Raw genomic sequence first — 25591 nt, forward strand, 5'->3', positions numbered from 1 at the left:
TTTTGCATTGTCCTGCTGAAATAAACAAGGCCTTCCCTGAAATAGACGTTGTTTGGAGGGAAGCATATGTTGCTCTAAAACCTTTATATACCTTTCAGCATTCACAGAGCCTTCCAAAACATGCAAGCTGCCCATACCGTATGCACTTATGCACCCCCATACCATCAGAGATGCTGGCTTTTGAACTGAACGCTGATAACATGCTGGAAGGTCTCCCTCCTCTTTAGCCCGGAGGACACGGCGTCCGTGATTTCCAACAAGAATGTCAAATTTGGACTTGTCTGACCATAAAACACTATTCCACTTTGAAATAGTCCATTTTAAATGAGCCTTGGCCCACAGGACACGACGGCGCTTCTGGACCATGTTCACATATGGCTTCCTTTTTGCATGATAGAGCTTTAGTTGGCATCTGCTGATGGCACGGCGGATTGTGTTTACCGACAGTGGTTTCTGAAAGTATTTCTGGGCCCATTTAGTAATGTCATTGACACAATCATGACGATGAGTGATGCAGTGTCGTCTGAGAGCCCGAAGACCACGGGCATCCAATAAAGGTCTCCGGCCTTGTCCCTTACGCACAGAGATTTCTCCAGTTTCTCTGAATCTTTTGATGATGTTATGCACTGTTGATGATGAGATTTGCAAAGCCTTTGCAATTTGACGTTGAGGAACATTGTTTTTAAAGTTTTCCACAATTTTTTTACGCAGTCTTTCACAGACTGGAGAGCCTCTGCCCATCTTTACTTCTGAGAGACTCTGCTTCTCTAAGACAAAGCTTTTATAGCTAATCATGTTACAGACCTGATATCAATTAACTTAATTAATCACTAGATGTTCTCCCAGCTGAATCTTTTCAAAACTGCTTGCTTTTTTAGCCATTTGTTGCCCCCGTGCCAACTTTTTTGAGACCTGTAGCAGGCATTAAATTTTAAATGAGCTAATAAAGTGGATAAAAGTGTAAAATTTCTCTGTTTAAACATTTGCTACGTTATCAATGTTCTATTGTCAATAAAATATTGGCTCATGTGATTTGAAATTCCTATAGTTTTCATTTTATTAAAATTTAAAAAACGTCCCAACTTTTCCGGAATTCGGGTTGTAATTAGAAAAATGAAAGTCATTTATAATTTACAAGAGACTTTTAATTTACAAGCGATCTTAAGATATATGCCAAAGTACTCGCTCTACGCCTGGAAAAAGTTATTCAGTCTCTAGTCAATGAGGATCAAACAGGATTTATCAAGGGGCGCTATGCATCTGATAACATGAGAAGGCTGCTACACATTATAGAGGCTGCGGAGACACACCCAAATCCTTGTGCCGTCTTTTCACTCGACGCAGAGAAAGCCTTCGATAGGATAGAGTGGAAGTATATGTGGGCAGTCTTGCAGCATTTTGGTTTCAAGCATAATTTTATAGCAATGATCAAGGCGCTATACCACTCACCCTTAGCATGTATTCTAACAGGTGACATAATCTCCTCTCCTTTTACATTGCAGCGTGGTACAAGACAAGGGTGTCCACTCTCACCACTTTTGTTTTGTCTGTCTCTGGAACCTCTAGCGCAAGCCATTAGGCAATCTACGGCTTCCCCTATGGAAATTGGTCATCATAATCATATTATATCTCTGTATGCAGATGATATAATTTTGTTCTTAGACAACTTTGACACCTCCATTCACCCAATTATTAAGGAATTCGATAATTTTAGCAGCCTGTCAGGCTACAAAATTAATTGGATGAAATCTGCACTTATGCCTTTAAATAATGTACACACTAACGTTCCTGTTCCCATCTATATTCAGCTCAAAAGCTCTTTTACTTATTTGGGCATTACGATATATAAAATCATACATAAAATTACTAGAGACAACTTCAACACTACGTTAAGTAAAATAAAATCAGACATTCATAGATGGAGAAATCTAAAAACATCTCTTCAAGGTAGAATTAATAGTCAAAATGAACATATTGCCCCGTTTCAATTGCCTTTTCTTTATGTTACCACTCTGCCCCCCTTCAAATTACTTCAAAGACATTCGTTCCATGATTTCCAGTTTTATTTGGGATGGTAGACGGCCCAGGGTTCGTCTGAATACACTGCAACGACCCAAATTGCTGGGTGGTCTAGCAGTACCAAATATTGAGCTTTATTATTGGTCATTTCAGATCAGAGCACTCAGCACATGGTTGGACCCACAGTCTACCACTGCATGGCGATTGATTGAATCTGCTAAGATTTTTCCGCACAAGCTGCAAGAAATACTATTCTCCAGTGTAGCAAACAAAACAATAAAAAACAAATTTGGGCCCATCATTGCTAACTCTATTCAAGTGTGGAAGAAAGCAGAACGGTGGATGGGCGGTTCACCTAAAGTCTGTCAGAACACGCCACTATGGCACAACCGGAATTTATTATGTGGCAACAAACCATTTAACCAACCATCTTGGTCATCCCTTGGGGTGAATACATTAGGTGATATATATGATACTCAAGGTCTTTGCTCCATTCAGGATTTAAGAACACGCTTTTCCCTTCCTGCTTCCTGCTATTTTGTTTATTTTCAACTAAGATCAGCCTTAAAAACATATGGAGTTCCATGGGACTCTCCTCTCCCTGTACATCCCATGTTGCAATGGATTGCACCATTACTGGGTAGACTTTCTGTCTCTCTAATATATAGTATTTTGATTCAGCATAGCGCTAAGGTTTTACCAATTGAATCAATATGGAACAGGGAGTTGGAGAGTTTAAATATAAACTTAGATTGGGAGAGAATATGGTGTAATCTAAGCATGACTTCTAAGAACCTAGCTCACCAGCTAATTCACTTTAAAATCATACATAGAGCCTACATTACACCTTATAAGAGATTTCAGATGAAATTACAACCTACTCACAACTGTCATATATGTAACATTGCTTCACCTGGAACATTTTTGCACATGTTTTGGGAGTGTCCAGTTATCTCCAAGTTCTGGTTGCATGTTAATTCAGTTTTAGCAGATATACTTGACATTTTTTATGTTCCCAATCCTGGATTCTGTCTCCTTAATGATAATTCAGATATAGATCTAAAGCAAATTCAGCTCAAAATGGTATATGCCGGGTTTACCTCTGCAAAGAAAACAATTTTGAAAAACTGGTTCTTTCCGGATATGTGTACGAAATCGTTCTGGATCCATAGTCTTGTCAACATTGTCAACCTTGAACATACAACTGCACGACTTAATAAGGCGCGACCAGCAACTGTACAAGCTTGGAACTCCTTTTCATCTAAGATAATCTCTTGGACCAGAGTCAACAGCTAGGCAATCATAGTTGTGATACACCTGCCGAACATGTCTCTGTGATTTTATGCACTGTTTTACCATTGTGATGGTTTTATTTATTTATTTTTTTTCCATATAGTTGCATATGATTTTGGATATGTCTGTAACCCCCCCCCCCCCCCCCCCTTTGGAAAGCAATAAAAATGTTGATCACAAAAAAAAAAGAGACTTTTAATTTAAATAAATGCCATTCTTTTACACTTTCGAATGGCTTCTTTAAAAAATAATGAAATAAATGTATTATGGTCTCGCCAAAAATATTAAGCAGCGCAACTGTTTTCAGGATTGATAATAATAAGAAATGTTTCCTGAGCACCAAATCAACATATATATATATATATATATATATATGCCATAAGACATATGCTTCTAAAAAAATCAGCTTTGCCATCACAGGAATAAATTACATTCCAATGTTCCATTTGAAGTCTTAAAACCTGATGATCCATGATCAATCATTACAGTGTTAAATGACACTGGTTTAACCTCAAATGTGAAAAGCCTGTTACTGTGCTCATCTTCTTTAGCATTCAGACTGTGGATGTACTCTGATTTGGATACTTACACCATGACCTTCTCTTTCATTTACCCATTACTAATGCAGCAGGACAACACAAGCTCTTCATAACAAAACCTGTGGATGTGGTGTGCCCTGAGATCAAGTCACAGCCTTTTTCTTCTAAGAATCTGGCATTTACAAAAATCCCAGCTCAAAAAAAAAAAAAAAGAAACCTAAAAATGCATTGCTTTATCAGAATAGTTAACATTACTCTTTTGGTTTGAGATTAGGTGCTTAATTTTTGAAAATGGCCATTCTGTATTGATTCCTTCTTACTATTTTATTCCTGATTCTAACATGGCAGCAAAACTGTTCCAATCAACTTAACTTTAAGAGTTTAAACACCATTTATGACTCACCTGATGCTATAAATAACTCTGGATATATACTTATCTCCTCCGTACTACAGATTCACACCTATCTAAACCTCCAGAGAGAGAAAGGAGGACGGAAAGGAAACTCTTTCGCTCAGAAACCAAAAGAATCACACACACTTGAACACAACGGTATGATTCACAAGGTTACAGATCAGAAGCACAACCATAAAACAAACGCCAGTTATCCTTCAGAACAGAGACAAGCTTTATGATACCACCAAAGTACAAAATTAACTGAACAGTTTGTAAATGCTGTTTTTGTTATTTTATAGATTTTAGAAAATCTTTGCAGTGTCCCTTTCACTAGCTTTTATTGTCCTTTGTAAGACACTTAATCTTATGTCTAAAAGATATATTTTAGTCGTTATTATCATTAGTGGTTCTTGCTAAGTGATATGGACCTGAATGATACTGATAGTAAAGGGTCATGCTTCATGCATATTCAATCAATACAGTAAATTGAAGTCTGCATCCACTAGAATGAGGGGAAAAAAATCCATAAACTGATGAGTTGAACTGAAGGACAGCATTCCAGGTGGCCTTGCTGATGAACCTTTGAGTGCATCTTTCAGAAGTTATAAGTTCATGAAAGCTCTTACTTCGTGGCTGACTCAATGCACAGACAGAAAGACCTCTGTATTTTAGGGATTCACAAATCCAATACTTGCACTGATACTGACATTTTTAAACAGATCAGGCAGCGTCTTAGTCATAAAAACATACATTTTTAACATAGTTATCACCTTTTAAAGGTGATCAAAGTATATACACTAAAAATAGACACTGAATACCGCAAAAGTACATAAATGTTGGAATGCACCTAATATTGTAAGAATATCAATAAATTCCACATGAAAACAAGCAAAACAACCACCTTCATCATTGAGAGAGAGCATTGCCAGGTCTGAATTAAGGATCACTGATGCAATAAGAGCAAATAAATTCACCTATAAATGTTTACTAATGGCATCTAAACTCTTATTGATCAGCCTCACTTAAACTGTAGTGTGCATTGATAAGTAGAGACTGTATCAAGCTCTGTGTGTGTAAATGTGTGTGTGTGTTTGTGTGAATGAGAGAGAGAGAGAGAGAGAGAGAGACTCTAGGGGCCTATTTGGAGCTTGGCTGTCCCTGATGTCTCAGCAGCATGACAAAGGTTTCCATGGAGATGGCATGGAAAGTCTCACAGCTTGGGTTGCCAAGTTACTTCCCAAATGTGTTGGCACCACATTAAACTGTTGCTTCAACTCGGAGCAAAACCAATGAACAATTCCGGCTGTGAATGGGAATGGCATTTGCCACGATTCATGCCACCAGCACAAAATTATACCACGTAATACAAATTTAAAGGCTGGAGGTTGAGTGGACACTACTTAGAACAAGCAAATTCACACAATGAAAGCAATTACAGTCTCTATTGTATTTGTAGAGCGGTCAGAAGCCTACAATGGACAGCAAATCCACACAACTCTCATTTGGCCTTATTTAATATTAAAGTCACTAACTGTATCCCATAAAACCATCTTTGATAATGAAATTGATTTATTTCAATGCTTCCACCCCATGCAAAAAAAAAAAATCCTAAATGTCTTAAAATGGCTTATAATATATAATATCTACATGTCATTTGTTTGCTCACTTATCACACAAGCTCCATCTTCACTCAGCTAATTGAAGTAGTAAACGCTACGCAATCACAAGTGACAATACTAGATAAATGGTTATCATTGAATCTATGAGTGAATTTATTCCATTTCTGAATTAATTATAGCCTAGAAAGCATGAAAACATATAAACTAATCAACAATAACTACCAATCAATCACTATACAATCACTAAAAAGTGGTCACTCATACTGTAGTTCATCAAAATTGCACAAAGTTCCATTATAATCAATAAAACTTGAGCTTTCTACTACAAACATTTCGTGGCACATTTGTTTAAAGATGCATTTCCTTTTCCATTTAGTTTCTATTTCATTTATATTGCAGGATATGTTTAGCACTTCAATTATAGCTTACTTTTTTATTAATATATTCATTTTCATGTGCTATCTATGTCTACATGCTGTAACACCACAACCTCCTGGAAGCAGTGAACATTTTAAATAAACAATACTGCCAAACGCAGCTCTATTAATCATATTAAGAATGCAAATGATTTGTGTACATGGCAAAATGCACTGCTTTAGCCTTGACACAGTCTTGAATTATAGTTATGTTCATAGTACACAAACAAGTGACAAAAACATCAACATAATGGGAAAGTGGACTTTTGAGGAGGAAAAAATGCACAAGAGTCTGCATTTACTTGGAATATATTAATTATATAGTCTCACATATAAAATGTGTAGTTTCACACCATTAGAGATGCTCTGTGGGTGGTGTGGATCTAAATCAGTCCCCTGGTCCATATGGCTCTACAGGAACAGGCTTCACATTTCTTGGGAAAACACATTTCCCATGACACATACATGCATGGTGTTAATGCACAGCAGAAGTGTCATATAGCCTTTATCTTGAAGCTAGACTGTCAGTACTGCTGATCTATCCTTTTATGTTCTTCATTAAAGGGGTCATATAATGGAGTGTTACAAGCTCTTAGTGCATAAAGAAGATCTGTAAAGTTGCAAAGAATAAAGTCTCAAATCCAAAGAGATACTCTTTATAAACGTTAAGAGTCAACACGGCCCCAGATGTCTACGTCACGATGAGGGAAAATTTGCCAAACACCGCCAGTATCTGTTTCCATAAAGTGGGGTAATTCCATCTTTGCAAGGACAGTCTGGCACTTCTGACTCACAGCCTGTAAGTACGTTTTCATATGTAAAGGATTTGCCACTGACGAATCAAACGCGAGTTTTGAGCAGTGAAGAGTAGCGCTTGTTTATGCAGCACGATACGCAACACAGCGTTGGTTTTGTCTCATTGTGCTGGGAGATGGCATCACAGTATGAAAAGGGGCGTAACATTTCCGTCACATGCTTGAGGCAGTCAGCCAATCACAACACACTGGATAGCTGGCCAATCAGAGCACACCTCAGTTTTCAGAACGATGAGTTTTGTAAAAATTAACCAGAAAGGCGAGGTATAGAGCAGCAACAATAATGTACATTATGTGGAAAATAATTTGTTTTCTGAACCTTAAACCGCATAAACACATTGCATTACACCAAATACACAAAATAATGTACTTTTTAGCAATGTCATATGACCCCTTTAAAAACAGCTAGGCCCCTGTAATGCCTTATGGCTCTTATTGGTCATTTGTGACATTCTGCAGCCAAGCATATTTGCATAATGACTGCAAAAACTCTATAACTGTGTTGACCAAGGCAACACCGATTTCCTAAGCATCATGTCTTTTACAGCACTCTGGGGTCTCTTTCTTCTTACACATGCATTCAACTCAGACAGTTATTATCTTTGTGGGTTTGTTTAGGAAAAAAAGCACATGGGACCCACAGCACTGAACATCTTGTATGTCTTTCTTATCTGATACACTGAGCTCAGTTAATAGAGCTCTCTCATAATATAATATAATATAATATAATATAATATAATATAATATAATATAATATAATATAATATAATATAATATAATATAATATAATATAATATAATATAATATAATATAATATAATATAATGCTCTAATTAAAATAATTTCCAAAAAAATATTTTAATAAAAATAATAATGTAACTGATAACTGCTGAAGAATTTTATTTATTTATTTATCTTGCATAACATATTATCCTGAAATGATCTCAAAAGCAATGACTGTACAGTGGACTGGGTATCACTGAGCAGAGATGTCTGCAGACATATGACTCATCAATCAGACTCGATCATGATCACAACCTAAATTTACTTCACCTATGTATGATCCACTTAAAAAAACATTTATGCCATTTTCACCTGTCCATTATTACATAAACTATAAAGAAGCCTGGGTCTAAAAAGGGTTGAAATGGTTAGATTATATATATTGTTTCTTTAGAAAAATATTAAACCAATCTATGCATCTGAAACACCTGGATATATGTAAACCAAAGTATGACTGAAATGGAGTTGGTGTTAAGAGACACTAGACCTGGACATCAGTGTAATGTGTCTTGTGTTTTGTCACATACAAACCCATTGGGTTTAAATGAGTCTCAGTGGCTTGACTTTAACAAGCTTTTGCGATAGTAGCTGAGGTTTGCTGCTATTTGGCTTGAGGTTTAAGTGTTTCTTGCACACACTGAAACAACATCTTGCAGAGTTGTTTTGTAACACATTCACAGACTGGTCTCTGCACCCAGAACATGGTGATTAATTGGCTCATGGACTCTTAACAGATGTTTTTTTCCATTAGAAATGTATAATCAGGGGAAAAAAGGAGGAAGATTTGATTCTCTTTATTATGTTTGTCTAAGATGCTGTCTGTGGAGGTTACTAAAACAACACATTTCACAATTTAATTAACACTGAATAATCTTTAGTGACCCCTTTAAAAGGCACCATTTATTCAACCAGAAATGGTTGATATCTCTTGAATTAGTTAGGAAATGTTATTTGACTCTATTGTTTAATCTATGCTTATTAAGCACAAAACCAATATTGACTGGGTGTAGGATTTCACAAACAGTGACAAAGAGAAAGAAATCTTCACTGCAGAACACATCTTACCAGTTTTTTCATTAAAAACTCTCCAAATCCAGTGCAGAAAATTAACGTGTGACCTATCACGACTTTTCATGATTTATCACAAACTCTAGTCTTTACTACTGTATATTTTAAGTCAAACTAACCAATTTAACGATGTTTCTGTTAATAACCAATTCCAGAGCAATTTTGTTTAAAAATAGGAAATATCCACACGTAGTTTAAAATAAAGTAAGAGGTTCTTTAAGGACACACTGATAAGCTATGGATTAAAGTAGCTGTGTAAAAGGGAAAGATAAACAAATGGTGGGCTGCTGGGTAGAGTGTGGAGAGGCTTTCTGCGCATGGCCCTCTCCTTGTGTCAATACAGGTGTGAGAAATAAAGAGAGAGAGAGAGAGAGAGAGATCACAGACTGATAGTGACAGACACAGAATGAGCCTTTTTGTCACGTTGCCGGTGCTCATCGTATCACCAATGTAATATCTGTAATAATAATCTTTCATAATTTTAGCTAACAGCTGCAAAAGGGTAAATATGCACTGCAAATGCCAAATGACTCCAGGTTCCAGGCAGTAAACACAGCATGGATCAAGAATACATTGTCATTATGAGCACCATACAGCAGAGGGTGAGAGTTCACCTGCCTCCACTCTTCTTGATTAGCTGTTCCAGTCATCATAATAATGTGTTTCAAGCACTGAAATATCAATTTTTATGCATCTACTGGGATGCTCTGAGACACAGTGCAATGAAACATTATAGACTAGGCTCTGATTGCCAAACACCTCAAGCTGAGATGCCTGACTAGAAAAAAAAAGATTTATGTTAAATTTGCCTGATAATAATGTGGGAAGAAGCCTTCTTTATATGGATTTATTTAAAATTTTTAACTAATATGTTTAGCATGTGCAAGATAATAATGCATGCATCAGCTAAAGTGTTATTAAGGTAAGTTAAATAGAAACATTTAATACTTTAGTTGTAACAGAACAAAATGTAAAATTATTCCAAGAGGGCATCTTACCCCACTACTGGCTAAACTTCTACAGAATGCATAAATTAATTAATTACTTAATCTTATTAATATGTATATATTTTAAAAGTGTCATTAATGTAAAATACTTAACCAGCTATTCATTTCAAATTGTATGTAGACAATTTAGTAGAATAATTGAATAACTGATGACAAACTAAGCAGAATCCCAAGATATTCATCTGAAAGGTACATTTATTCTATGACTATTTACATATTTAACTGCCCATATTTTAATTGCAGATGTGTCATAATTGGAACACTATGAATACATATTAAATTATTTAATTCAATATGTTTTAATGAAAAGTGGAGATGTTCTTAAATGTTCATCTTATTCATGTAGTGAATAATAACACATTTTAATTGCAATAAGCAGTCAATTAAACAAAATAAAAACACTAGTAACAACCTGTCACTTGGGGCATTTTGTGTGTGTGTGTGGGGGGGGGGGGGGTGCTCATAATAGTTATCTTACCCCCAAGTATCTAATTTTATCTTTTTGCTTCAAAATAAAAACTATACATTTTTCTACACAAATCTAAAAACATTAGTGTGTTTACAAATTTCAAATTTTTGACTAAATCTCACAAATATTGACATGAAATGACAACATTAAAACTAGCATAATAATTTACTAAAAGTGTTGAGATTATATTTTGTGCCGTCATCTTGCCCTGGGAGGCATTTTACCCTGTCTCCCCCCCATGTTAATTCTTATAAATGCAACTTTTTTATTGCATTTCTATAATTTCTCATTATTTATACTTTGCACCACATGACTGCAACAAGATGGGGTTCATAAAAGATGATGCATTGACCATTCGGCACAAAGCTGTGAGTTTTACATTTAAAAACAGTAACATCACCACTAGAAAATCAGCTATATGTACATATGTCTGGATGAATCACCGACACACAGGACAGATAAGGATATCAGCGACTGCAATCACGGCTCATAATAATGAGCCATAAATCAAAACAGAGTCAGTATAGAGCAAGTGCTGTGAGGAAATCATACAAATTCACACACAAAGTCATACAAAACCTCATCCACTGAGCAACTGCTTAAACATACTCTCATGCAAATACACAGAGAGAGCGCTTGCTTAACCCAAAAGGATTACTAAAATCTATTAATCAAATGAAATGATGGAAAGTCAAAGACCACACAATGCATTCTGTGCTGCCAAAAGAGATATGACTGGCCTTAAAACAATACCACAAATCAATCAAAACAAGTATTTTAAGGACTTGAAGTCACAATGCAATCTGAGGGATGATATGGGCAGTTGTAACATATAGAAAGTGCTTACATAGTGTTTATGGATCATTAACTGTAGATGTTGATGATATATAAATACATTTAAATGTTTTCGTACATTTTAAGGAAACGTGTCTTAAATGTGTCTGAAATTCTGAATCCATAGAGAAATTTGTTATTTCAAAATAAAATGCATTAAATATAATAATATAACAACAACCTGCCAATCTGACTGTAACAACATCAGAGTTGAATAAAACGTCACACTCACTATTTTAATCATGCAGATATGATGCAAGTGTGATACAGCTGGCATTAAAGTCAGTGACAGATGCTTGATGGGGAAAAACACAAACAGATGCAGCATATTCAGGAAAAAAATAGATATGTAAAACCAAATATATTATTCATGATATACTGTAGACTGAGATCGCACAGCTACTGTATCTATGATTTTAAAACTATACCAACAATTTAACAGCATTAAAATGTTTAGTTTGCTCTGGGATCTTTCTTTCACGTATAATGTTAGCTCCAGTGTTCGATTAACTTAACACTAGACATTTTGTAGACATGTTTGAATGATGACTCACATTTTAAAGGGCGTTTCAGCCTTGTGTTCACTTGGCTTTATTTGCTTTTACTGTCACTTACCTCCTTCTTCACGTTTCGCAGCAGTCTTTGACGGGTCTCGGCTTCTGGGAAACAAATAAATGTAGAGAATTAATTATTAAACATGAACAAGTACAGGTCAAACGTGCGATAGTGTGGTTTAGAAGTGTTTCGAAAAAAGAAAGCAGAATTTTGTCGCACCTGCGGTTGTGGTTGCCATTATTGTGGTTTTGAGCTCTTGCGCTCCTTGCTCCGTTGACGCTCAACACTCGACTGGATGAAGCCAGAGCAGTTTAAAGGCGAGATCACGTGATCTGCCAGAGAGGTTGCTAGAGATGTGGAGATAGCAATCTCCTTTTATCGAGGAGTTATAATATTCCTGGAGTGAGCTATCCGTTAGAATTTATGTTCATCTCAGTGGCTGCTGTGGCTGTGGCTAGTGTTTCGTTCGTAAACGAATTTAATTTATTAATTTAATTTAATAATAAATTAATTAATAAATAGCATTTGAGTATAGACTTTGAAAGGGAACAGTGTTCCAACAGCGACTTGTACTGTGAAGAGTGTAGCCTATTTGTTCATCGTCTCCAACCAAATAGAAATGCCACAAACAAACGACCTCAAGTTTATGCGACTAAAAAACGCATCTTTCTCTGTTTCCCTTGATAATAATATTTATTAGTTTTTTTCTGTTAGGCGCTTAGAACTATCGATTCATGATACACGAATGAATCACTCTTGTGAATCGGTTTTTTACAATTTTAAAGGGGCAGACCTAAAAATGAAAATTCTGTCATTAATTACTCACCCTCATGTCTTTCCAAGACCTCCGTTTATCTTCGGAACACAAATTATATTTTTGATGAAATCCGAGAGATTTCGGACTTTCTGAAAAAACACTTTATCATGTAATGATAGTGAATTGTTGAATAAAGTTGTTATTTTGTTTCTTTGTGCTCAAAAAGTATTATCATAGAAAAATTACAGTTAAACCACTGATGTCACATGGACTATTTTAATGGTGTCCTACATTTCTTGGACATTTTAGTTGCATTGCTGTCTATGGAAGGTCAGAAAGCTCTCTGATTTCATCAGAAATATCTTAATTTGTGTTCCAAAGATGAACAAAAGTCTTAAGGGCTTGAAACAACTTGAGGGTGAGCAATTAATGACAGAATTTTCATTTTTTGGGTGAACTAACCTTTTAATAAAGCAGCCTGAATCGATTTGTGATTCAGTCTGAGAGATTGAAACTAGTCTCTCAGCCGATGAGCGACTTCTCTTTTTCATAAAACACTGATGGGATTCTGGACAACACAGAGAACAAGAAAAGCATCGGATTAAGTGAATAAGAACCTAAAATCTAATTCAAACCAAACCTGCAGATGCATACTTTTGTATGGCTGTCAATAGAAAAAAATGCTTTTTGCCTGCTTAACCATGTAATTATAACATCTGCCGTCAAAGGCTAAACAAACTAATTTTGATCTCCTGCTGCTCGTGGAAAAGCTTGAACACAGATCACGTGATTAGGCTGCACCTGCTGCCTCCTTGACACAAGCCATTAGAGCTGTCTTTGGAAACTAAAAAAATAACACTGAAATAATCTTCAGAAATCCAAAGTATCTTTAATCTACATCTTCAACCCAACCTCATTTTTAGCCAATCAGAGACTCAGGATTTCAGGTTTGTGGATGTCTTCAACAGGGTTTTGTAGCCTATGTGAGGAAGGAATTCAGAAAATGACAAATGTTATCAACACATCTAAACCCAGCTGTAGCATCTTTAATGTACTCTGTAAATGGATGAAACTGAATTGTGTGTGTAGCTTCCAAACATTTTCTGGTGCTGCCTCAGTTCCAAACAAAGGATAGAAAGGTTCCAAAATCCTATTGACATATTGACAGTTTTATCATGCTACAATGCTCTCTGAAGCAAGGAAGAAAAGCTGGGAAAAAAACGAGTTTGCATTTTAAATCCCTGTTGAAATTGCATCCTGCTCCCTAGGGTTCCCTGAAAAGTCTGCTTCCCCCCCTAACCCCCCCCCCCCCCCTTCTCTCTCTTGCTGCACATAGATGCTGTGTTCCCACTTTGGAATAAGATTTAATTGAGAAACAGGTCAGAGAAATTTTTAAAACAAGCTTACAGGACCAAACCCTCAGCAGCTACATGTGTTGCTAAGCAACAATGCAGTGCCCCATTAACAGTGCTAATTCAGTAAAGTCTGAGGAAACCGTGAGCTCTTTGGTGGATATGCCACCTCATTGTTGAAGTAAGACTTTAGTATAATTACATTTTATTAAGACAACCCATACATGGTGCAGGTTAAAAAAAAAATTATAAATTGAGATGATGGTGTACAAACAGTTTCACTCTTTTTTAATAGTAACTTAATTGAAACGAGCTTCATGCAAATTTGACTGCTTAATTGAGAGCTCTAGACTTTTGATTACAAATGTATAGAGACTGTAATATAAAACAATGGAGATTGAGGTAGAAAGTGACACTAAACGTGCTTGCATTAAAAATTTTTTTAATGTTTCTCGTTTTATTAGATTAATTGCCCTGTGTTATCTAAAAGACAGATAATTATGTAGTTTTGTGTAGTTCTGTGACTCTGGAGCCCCCTTCGGTTAAGTAAGTGAAATTATTGTCGTAAAAAAAAAAAACCGACATAAGTGCAGCCCTACACTTGCATTTGTTGGTTTTGTAAAGCAATCCGCCCTTTTCGAGGAATTTCATTCCTGCTTGACGTTTGAAAGGGAGCGCGGGAAAACAAACAAGCCATTCGCCTTGTCGGGACTCAGTGTAACATCGGAATATTTTTCAAATTTACAGTTGCTTTAAAAATGACAGTATAGAAACATCCAATAGCTAGTATATAACAGTTTGTTCTCTCAGTCATGAATTTAAAAACATATATAGGACAAATTAACCACATTTAACAGCATATCCTAAAATATATAGAAGATTTTATTTTGTGGTCAGTGGTTCACTGTAAATGCATTTAGCTTTAGATTTGGTAGGAAAGGTAATGCTGAATGACTTTTTATTGTGCAAAGGGCTAGTTACTAAGATAGGGACATATAATGAGCAAACAGTATCTGATTATGTATATTCTGGGCCTTGCCTTGGTAACAGCCTTGCCTGCGATGTAAAAAAAGAAAAAGCCACTGGATACCAACAGGCCTGCTATTGGTCATTATTCAAACACTGAGTCATTGAATCTGTAATTAATTAATTCAAGGCTCTTGTGCATGACAGCAATTATGCTAATTGTGTGGGCTTTATGAGGAAAGCCCCAACAAAACCTTTTTTTTTCAGCTTTGCTCAATAGCATAACATGGTCTGAGATAGAACAATTCTAACAGCAGCAAACATATACCTTTCCCAAGTTTCTACTGTATATGATGTATAGTATATACTAACAAGAATCTCAGTGTCTCATTCTTGGCAAATATGAAATGGATGAGTGAATCTACACTTACACTTAGGTGGTGCAATTCATGTTAATTAAACTAGTTAACTTATATTAACAAATAAAATCTTTGTGTAAAGTGTTACGGAATAGATGTTGACAGCAGAGAGAGAAGCTGAAATTATTAATTAGGTATAGGAATTAGCTGAATTAGCTGGTAAATAAAGCAATATCTAAAACTTCTGGAATCTGACACCCTGTGCTGCACACAATATTAAACAGACATACTTTAAACATACTTTACAACACAGACAATATCTTCCCCTCTAGGGATGAACAAACAGTGTATCTAATTAACATAATAAAAAATAAAATAAAAACAGCATATGAATTAAGGTGCATAGCTGAGGTGAAGAGATGAAAAGTGTGAATCATTACTGCCACACATTGTATTAATATCTAATCACATATAATAGTACATCATTCTGATTGCTGAAGATTTTAGACTGATTATTTTTACTGATCTAAAGAACATATGCACTGTAGTCTTTTAGTTTAAAACGAATAACATTTTATTCCACTAGTGTGTTAGAATAAAAAGCACAGATTACATGTTATCATAATTCTATTTTTGCAATGGTATGATTTTGAAATCAGCAAATTTAGAGTTTACTTAGGGAAATGTCACCGATGGCATTATTTGAAAATAACTATTGTATTTTAGAAAATTTTAAATTAAAGATTTTCGCACAAAGAAAAAAGAACTTGCAATTAATGACAATGTCCACTAGGTGGTGACTTTAAAACACCAAGAGGAGAGCAGATTTAACACAGCATGTCTTGTATGCCACAAAATAGCACCAGCTGCTAAAAAAAAATAAGGAGCAGTAATCACAAAATTAAAGTAATCGTAAAAATATGAAGTATAGCAGCCAATAATGTAGAAAGATAAAAAATGAGAGATTACTTCCGATGACAAAACATTGAAAGATTCCAGGAAAAGCAAGAAGGAATATCATGCTGCTAAATTCCCACAGGCTGATATTGTATACCAGACAGGTTGGACGACACAGTGATGATGATCGCACAGGTGAGGGCAGACCTAAAGAAGAAAGCTGTCATCTAGATTGAGCTGGCGAGAGGAGATACGGTCTATTCAAGTGGACAGGAGGCCAGGCGAATCCACCACCATGCAAATCTAGTGTTCAGCCCAGTGCCCATGTCTTACGAACTGGAAGAGCAAAATCACCAGCCAAAAAAGTTCATGAAAAATTAATCATTATTAAATGAAAGCGCATCTCTACAAAAAAAAAAAAAAAAATGCTCAGTGCTCCATTAAAGTAACTGTCAGGCCATCCAAGATGTTGATAGGATTGTTTCTTCTTTCTTCTTTGGTACAGATGTGGAGAAATGTAGCATTACTTCAATTGCTCACCAACAGATCTTCTTCAGTGAATGGGTGCCGTCAGAATGAGAGTCCTATTAAAAACACCACAATAATCCACACTCCAGTCCATCAATTAAGTCTTGTAAAGTGAAAAGCTGCGTTTTTTAAATAAACCAATACATAAGGCTTTTTAACTTTAATCAATAGCTTCTGGCCAAAATACAGTCAATATTCCATAATAAAAATTGCAATTAATTGCATGACTGTCTGCGATTAATTGCAATTAATACATTTTTTCATGCATTTAAATGCATTCAAAAGTAGTGTATTGTGTACATTTTTCATGTAAAATTACTGCTATATGAACAAAAGTGCAATTACATTTGGTTTGCAAATACTTTAAACAAATAAGGTGTTTTTTACAGCACTATTCCTTTTACATAGTAGCAGTTGAAATATTTAGTGTAAATCTTAACTTATAACATTAATGTAATTAAATTAAATATAAAACAAGCTATTTGTCAGTCCAGGATATTAACGTTTTTATATAAAATATTCTATAGTTTGTTATAGAAAAACAAGTTATGCTCAGAGTTCAGAGCCTCGATCATAACATTATAACAGGCATCTTCTGAGTAGAGACCTGTAACTATTCTTTTCCCAAAATAAATTTTTTTAGTCATCACTTTATCACATGGATGCTTGTTCAGTTTGTTCAGTAAAGCTTTATTAGGAGCCCCTTTATCATGCAGATCTGAATGGAGACGGCACACGCTTCACTTGACAGACCACATGATTTTAACTTGCAAACATTTTCTACTAGTAGTGTGTATTTCCTTCTCCAGGGGCCTACAGTCTCCGAATGAAAACATAATTACATTGTCTGCATTGACAAATGCATTTGGCAGAGAAGAGCTATCATGCATAACTCGTATCTCTTACATAACTCTTACATGATGTTATAACAGTTATATAAGCAAAATGGGCTGAATTTTTGTGCCTTTATTTTATAGAAGAGTGGAAAGTTGGGGTTAGAAATGTGGCAAGAGAGCCATGACCCAGGTCAGATTTAAATTTTTGTCCTGGATTTGTGCATTGCAGCTCAGCTCCTGTCATTGACCCCATTTCAAAAAGAACATTTCAGAGGCTTCTTACAGTATTATAACTTTTTGCTGATTTCTTCAGAATGATGCAAATTAATTGCATCAGCATGGTGTAGAATTATAAATGACAACACACTGTGTACAGACAACACATTTCATTTCCAAGTGAGTGAACGAAATTGATATCACAGAAACCAACAGCTGGCAACCTGAATCTGTAACCAATGTTGCCAAATCCGCTGTTTTCCCGCAGAATTGGGTTCTGCATGTCTGCGGGTTTTTAGCGACCCCAATAATGTGTATTTATCCCCCTAAATGCAATTTCCCTCAAAACACTATTGGCTTAGTTTTGGGCTAGTTTTGAGTAGCAATTGGGAAGGTTTTGTTGTGAAAACCTGGCAACCCTGGCTGTAAAAATAAAAAGTCAGCAATTCTGAAATACACAATAATAAACCACAGTTATGTCTACTCTACTGTACAGTACACATTTACCTTTCCAAAAAAAAAAAAAAAAAGGAAATTTATCAGGAATGGCTTTTTTCCGGTAATGCCAAGCTGCTTTTCATTTGGCTGATGAAGATCTATGATGCTGTCCTACTCTCGATCCCCAGAATAAAAAAAAGCATTAACAGCTAAGCTTGGCAATTGTTTTACCCACTGAAGTAAATTAATATTACATTTAATAAAAATGTGTTTGTATAATATATATATTCTTAAGAGAAATGGTTCAAAACAGTACCAGATTCTATTCTACCAGAACAAATTGATATAGAACATTTGTTGTGTTACAAATAACAGTTTAAAGAATAATTGATTTGATATTTCGTTCATATTATTTATTAATATTATGTTTTTACTCCCATGACTGGTCTTATAATACTTCTGTCAGGATTTTAGATTTAAAAAACTGACAAGAAGTCAATTAAGTATTTTTATTTTATTATTATTGACATTGTAGCAACAATTACAGTGCTCTAACTACAGCTATTAGCCGAATACAATTGGTGCATTTCAATACATTAGAATGTTGTGGAAAAGTTCATTTATTTCAGTAGTTCAAATCAAATTGTGAAACTTGGACCACTGGGCGAGAGTCCAGTTCTTCTTCTCTTTGTCCCTTGACACGCCTGTGTGTGGTGGCTCTTGATGGCTTGCCCCCAGCCACAGTCCATTCCTTGTGAAGTTCACTCAAATTCTTGAAACAATTTTGCTTTACAGTCCTCATAAGGCTGCAGTTCTCTCAGTTGGTTGTGCATCTTTTTTTTCCACACTTTTTCCTTCCACTCAACTTTCTGTTAACATGCTTGGATACAGCACTCTGTGAACAGCCAGCTTCTTTGGCAATTAATGTTTGTGGCTTACCCTTCTTGTGAAGGGTGTCAATGATTGTCTTCTGGACAACTGTCAGATCAGCAGTCTTCCCCATGATTGTGTAGCCTGGTGAACCAAACTGAGAGACCGTTTTGAAGGCTCAGGAAACATTTGCAGGTGTTTTTAGTTGATTAGCTGATTGGCCTGTCACCATATTCTAATTTGTTGAGATAGTGAATTGGTGGGTTTTTGTTAAATGTGAGCCAAAATCATCACAATTAAAAGAACCAAAGACTTAAACTACTTCAGTCTGTGTGCACTGAATTTATTTAATACATGAGTTTAAAAATAAAAATATGAGTTGAATTTTGAACTTTGCTGTCATATATATATATATATATATATATATATATATATATATATATATATATATATATATATATATATATATATATATGAGACAGCAAAGTTCCAGTGAAATATCTTCTCAGGCTTTACTTCCAGTGTATTTTTGTGTAATCAATGTCAGTTTCTCTCTGTAGATGAAGCTGTAGTGAGTGACATCATCTGTCTGGGTTATTGTCTGGGAAATAGACACTGTTGAGTTTAGAGTTACAGTGTGTCTCTTCAATTTGTTTAAGTAAAAGCAACTATTAAAGGTCAAAAGTAGCCATTGTGAATGGATGATAGGTGAGCACTTCACAGTGTTACAAACAAAATGTGAAGTGATTTGGCTGAATATGTTTATAAAAAAAACCAAGTTATTATTGAAAACCCTAACAATATGTATAATAATTTACATTTCTCTGTCAACATGTGTAGAAGAGAATAGAAGTTCCAGTTAAAAGTTTAAGAAGGATATCAAGTACCTGTTAAGAGTATGTTGACAGTGTGGATTGAGCTCCAGAAAATCAATTATGATTTGGCTTTGAAAAAATGTTTTGACAGAATTCAACATAAAAGGTTTTTTTTAGGACAATATGGTACACTCTAAAAAAGATGGTTCTTTACATGTACAACCAGTTCTCTTTAGAACCACGGCATCCACAATTTCATTGTTAAAGGGGTTCTCCTTTAACAATGAAATGGTTCTTTGTGTCAGAATTTAGGGTTCTTTATTCCCGCCCTTTTGTTTTTCAAATCTGTAACTGTCGCACCCCATTACTGAGTTTCTGGAGTTGATCCAGCTAATGTTACACAGACTGTCAACACACTCTCAACATGTAAATTATTTCATACTTAAATATAAATATAAAAGTAACTTTAAAATTGTATCTGTTTTCAAACAAACATGTTCTTTTCTGCTCTTTATTGATCATATGTAAGTGTGAGCAGCTCTGGCTGAGGATACTTCTTTTCTCCACTAAGTAACAGAGACATTGAATTTACAATCCATATTGTTAAAAGTGTTAGTTATTTATTACTAAGAGAGGCTACACTCTAAAAAAGATGGCTCATTAGGCCTACTGATTTTCTGTTCAACTATCCAACTACACAGACTGTCAACACTGTCAACTCTCAAAATGTAAATGGTTTCTTACAAATAATGTATGTTTCTCTTTTCAGTTTAAGATAACTTGTAAGTGTGACCAGCCCTGTTCAGTTAAGGTTACTTCACTCTTCTTCACCAGTGACAAAAATATTAAATTTATTGTCCTTTTTTGTTTTGTTTTTACAAAAACAAATGTACGGAGACACATTGTAACTCTGAGCTCAATTGTGTATTTTAGATGATGTCACATTCTACAACCTCTTTTCATCTGCAGAGAGAAACAGACACTCAGTCATACCAAAATACACATAATGATGGACTTGCACGATTTTATTTAACAATTCCTCTCCTCTGTCTCTCACTGTAGTGCCATTTTTGAGAATCTGAGGAGTACGCAGGCAGGCATTCTGACGATGCTTGTCATACTTTTCTGGACCATGACAGTGTAAGTTACTTGGCAGTCTATGGGATAGTCACAAGCCTCCCGGTTTTCATCCAAAATATCTTAAATTGTGCTCCGAAGATGAATGAAGCTTTTATGGATTTGGAATGACATGGGGATAAGTGATTAATGACAATAAAAAACATTTTGGGGTGGAGTATCCCTTTAAATATTTATTTAAGTTCAATGTCAATTGTCATTTATTAATGTGTTCTGCTAATAACTGTTGTTAGAGCAGTCATTTTTGCAACAAATTCACATGCCATTGAAAAATAAAAGTACATAACTGACACGTTGTTGTTGTTGTTTATATTTTAAACCCTAACAGAGACTGCAGGATATTGTAATACCAGGCAGACAGAGGAGTAAAAAAATAAATAATAATAAATAGAATATCCAAATAATATGAATAATGATTTGAATGTGTTAAAATTCTAATTGTAACAAGGAGTCAGAGATGTTCAGATATGCAGTACTTTATCAACAATGAATGGTCAAACAGGCAGAATTCAGGTAACAGTGTCAGGCGTGTCAAGGGATATCCAGAATCAATAAGCAGAGGTCGGGGCAGGCAGCAGAGAATCACAGTCGGTATAAACAATCCAAAGTCAAACACGGAAGGAACAAACACTAGGAAACTGCTCGGAAATGCCAGACAGAACTAAACAAGACTTTGCACTTAATGAGAGTCCAAACACAGTTTATATAGGGGAGTGGTAATAGGGAACACCTGGTGGTAATTAGTCCTAAGCATGGGATTCTGGGGAAAGGAGTTGGAAATGGAAATACAAAGAGTGGAGTGCCCTCTATGACGCTAATGTTAATGAAATATATTAATATTAATGAAAATAAACTATAATTAAAATGGTTATTTATAACACCATTAAGGTCCTATATAACATTTTCAAAGCATGCTTCTTTATGGAACATAAAAAGGGTTCTATTTAGGACTAAAAGGGTTCTGCTGTTGTTACAAGCCGAGGAACCCTTTTCTGGTACTGTTTAGAACCATTTTTTTAAGCGTGTACCGTATCCAAACAACACCAAATCAAAGCTGAATAAAATTACTGACAGTTCTAATAAATTCACTTTACTCTCTTTAGTAAATGCTCTGTCAAATAGACTCAGGCTTATTTTGTAAAGATACTATTATGTTATATTATGTCAGACGTGAATTTGTGGCTGTGAAGAATCCCCCATAGGGCAATGCACAAAATGCAGATGAAAGGTTGTGCTCTTTTGAAGATATGGAGTTATCAGCAGCCTCTGTGTATGTAGTGGTGCTAAAAAAAAAGGACTCGCTGACAGACTTGACAAGGACTTCGGCATGACTTCACATCTCACTATCGCTTGCTCAGTTAATCACAGAAAGAGAGAGTCTCGTTACCTCGTCATGCAAATTATCTTCATACAGGAAAGTTATAGGGCAAAAGACATGAACTAATATATAACATGCTGTAACAAGCAACAGCTGGTTCTGGACTTGTATTCACACTGTAAGCAGCTGTCAGTCAGCAGCGCTCTGCTTACAGCCCTGTGTGATCCGAGTAGACATTCACTGATGGGCAGCAAGGCATGTTGGGTGGAGTCCCCGTCAACCTGATGTTCTTTTAACCGCACTCATCAACTTCCCCTGACAGCAGCACCCAGCAACTTGCCTAAGCTTCATCGCAGGGGGTCTATTGTGCTCCGGGATTCGGCTGCACTTTTAATCTGATCTGAAGCCAGTTGCCTGTTCTTAAGTTTTACTCTTGGTAATCACAGCAGAAACATCTTAACTGTTATCAGATCACCTACAAAAGATTGCATGTTATATCACATTTATGTGTGAATATATATCAGCTCACGCTTGGCAGGAATTAAAACCTCTGCATCAGGGTCAGTTTAGGTTCTGATGATCCATAATGCTTTATATCACTGCTTTGAAAGAGATCAATTCATACATTAAACATGACTTCATTATTTGAATGACTCTGGAGTAAGTGCTAGTATATCGACTATGAATAAATCTCTGCAAACTGGCAAGCCAGCCTAAAGGTTCTGGTTTATTTTAGCTATCAGCGATGTAGTTTGTGCAGTAAAAGCCCACATACAGTGCCAAAATTTCTTCTTCCTATTACACCGACCTAATGCCATTAGCTGCCTTTTAGCAGATACTTTTTATCCAAAGCCGCTTCAATCATGTAATCCATTACTCATGTAGAATTCAGCATTCAGGTATTGTTACATTTTGAACACCACCCAAAATGGACTCAAATTATCAATTCTTGGTTTATGAGTCATATTTATCCATTACGTCACTAAGCCCAAACCTTCTTGGCGAATGCATAAAGTCTTAGGCTGAAAAATCTTGTTCAGTGCTGGGCAGTGACAGATAATGCTTTAAATAGCAGAGCAAGGCTTAAAAATGAAGTCATTGTCGGATTTTGTTACATGACTGCAGACAAATAGGGTCTTTTTTTCCAATGACAAGTTCAAGTTACAGTTAAATAACTTCTCAACTTAGAGAGGATATTTAATTCTCAAAGATCACAGGAAATAGTTCCTGTAAGGATTATTCTAAGCAGTAGTTAATTGTTGCTTTTATATTAAGTGCATGGTAGTGCTGTCTAAATGTAAATTTAAATTATATAAATATATTAATGTTACACTATATGTTATCCCGCTTATTAGTTGCTACTTCTGGAGCCAGCTGGTGCATACGTTCCCATGTTATATACATACCAAATAATTAAAGCAAAATGAAAAATTCATAATTAGGAAATTTCTGACCCAGGAATGGCTTGACTGACAAATTGGAATCAAGAATTTACACAGTGTGCTCCTCACTATATGCATGCAATATATGATACTACGTAAATACAAATATGACATGATTTTTTAAATCTCCAGCAGGTGTAAATTTCTAAAATCAAGTGATTCTACCATATTTGCAGGATGGCAGGGGAACTAGTCAAGTCAAGTCACCTTTATTTATATAGCGCTTTTTACAATACAGATTTTGTCAAAGCAACTGTGCAACATTAATTAGGAGAATAGTGTGTCAATAATGCAAAATGACAATAGTAAACACACATTTTTCAGTTAAAGGCAGTTCAGCATTGAATTCAGTGATTTCAGGCTGCAGCAAAGTCAGATTTTGCAGAGGACTCAACTGGTTCCTGTGGTCTTGTCCTTAAGCGTTATGAAAATAGCCTGCTCATTCAGTCAAGTCTGTTTATGTTTATTTGTAGCCTATAAGTCATATTTAGAATGAATGATAATATCTCTATTTTTATAAAAGCTCCTGAACAAAAACCATTATTATATTTTTATAATAATAAACTCTCGAGACGAGGCTTGTGACAGATAATATAAGTTACTAAATAAATATACGCATTTATTGCATTAGTATTTTCACCCCAAAAAAGGGTTTTAAGCCAGTTATTTATATCTTTTGCTGTAGTGTGTCAGAAGGAAATATCAGTTTGCCATTAATTTTAATAATAATCTAGTGCGATTTTGAATGCACAAGCAGTCTGACGACGGCAAAATGAATGTTTGGAAATGTAAACTGTTATTTTATACTGACACACTACAGCAAAATATATAAATAACTGGCCGAACACCATTCTTTTGGGTGAAAATACTAACGTGCCTAAGACTTTTGCACAGTAGTGTATGTATAAAGTACGTATGATTAGATTAAGTATATTTACATAAGTGTAATTAATGTATGTGTTCGTTCATATGTGTTAAGGGCTAGATTTTCGCTGGAGGAAACACCTGTGGTGTGACAAGCGAAAACTTTACAGTAGCTAGATGAGAAACCGACGAGGCGATGGGATACCGGTTCCATACCCAACCCTACTTTTAAGAAATATACATTTTTTGTTAAACGAACCCAAAACTGGCTATGTCCTTGCTGGAGTGTGATGTGATTTGTGTCATGTGCAGGTGCGATGGATCGCGTACAAACCAATAGGGTGTCGGAATGGTATAGGTTTATACTTCTCATCCAACCACAATCAAATTCACTCCATCCGGATGGCGCGATTTATCTGGATAGTTTTTTTTTTTTTTTTTGAATGATGACAAATTAAAACAAGGCGGAATGAAATAGCAGTAACGAAGCTATTTTTAAAATGTTAGGAGTAGAAAGTACAATACTTGCGTGAAAATGTAAGGAGTAGAAGTAAAAAGTCGGCTGAAAAATAATTACTCAAGTAAAGTAGGCTATAGCTACCCAAAATTTCTACTTAAGTAATGTAACGAAGTATTTGTACTTCGTTACTTGACACCTCTGCAAGATTTTAAAATCTATACGATGTTTGATAGGGAGCCAGTGCAGTGTTGACAGGACCGGGCTAATATGATCATACTTCCTGGTTCTAGTAAGAATTCTAGCTGCTGCATTTTGGACTAGCTGTAGTTTGTTTACTAAGAGTGCAGAACAACCACCCAATAAAGCATTACAATAATCTAACCTTGAGGTCATAAACACATGGATTAACATTTCTGCATTTGACATTGAGAGCATAATTTTCAGATGGAAAATGCAGTTTTACAAATGCTAGAAACATGGCTTTCTAAGGAAAGAATGCTATCAAATAGCACACCTAGGTTCCTAA

At 35.5% G+C, this 25591-nt stretch overlaps 1 protein-coding gene across 1 annotated transcript in view; it reads right to left on the reverse strand.

The window, feature by feature from the left end:
* The window catches only part of LOC132141579 (small G protein signaling modulator 1-like), a 38115-nt gene extending 26017 nt beyond the window's left edge, over nt 1-12098 (reverse strand). Inside the window, exons 1-2 of the mRNA XM_059551226.1 lie at nt 12030-12098; nt 11871-11914 (exon numbers count right to left, since the gene is read on the reverse strand). Of these exons, the coding sequence (XP_059407209.1) occupies nt 11871-11914; nt 12030-12048 (63 nt within the window). The 5' untranslated portion in view covers nt 12049-12098. The remainder of the gene's footprint in view (nt 1-11870; nt 11915-12029) is intronic.
* Between the last annotated feature and the right edge of the window lie 13493 nt (nt 12099-25591).

Source organism: Carassius carassius, chromosome 5 (assembly GCF_963082965.1).
Source record: "Carassius carassius chromosome 5, fCarCar2.1, whole genome shotgun sequence".
Lineage (NCBI taxonomy): Eukaryota > Metazoa > Chordata > Actinopteri > Cypriniformes > Cyprinidae > Carassius > Carassius carassius.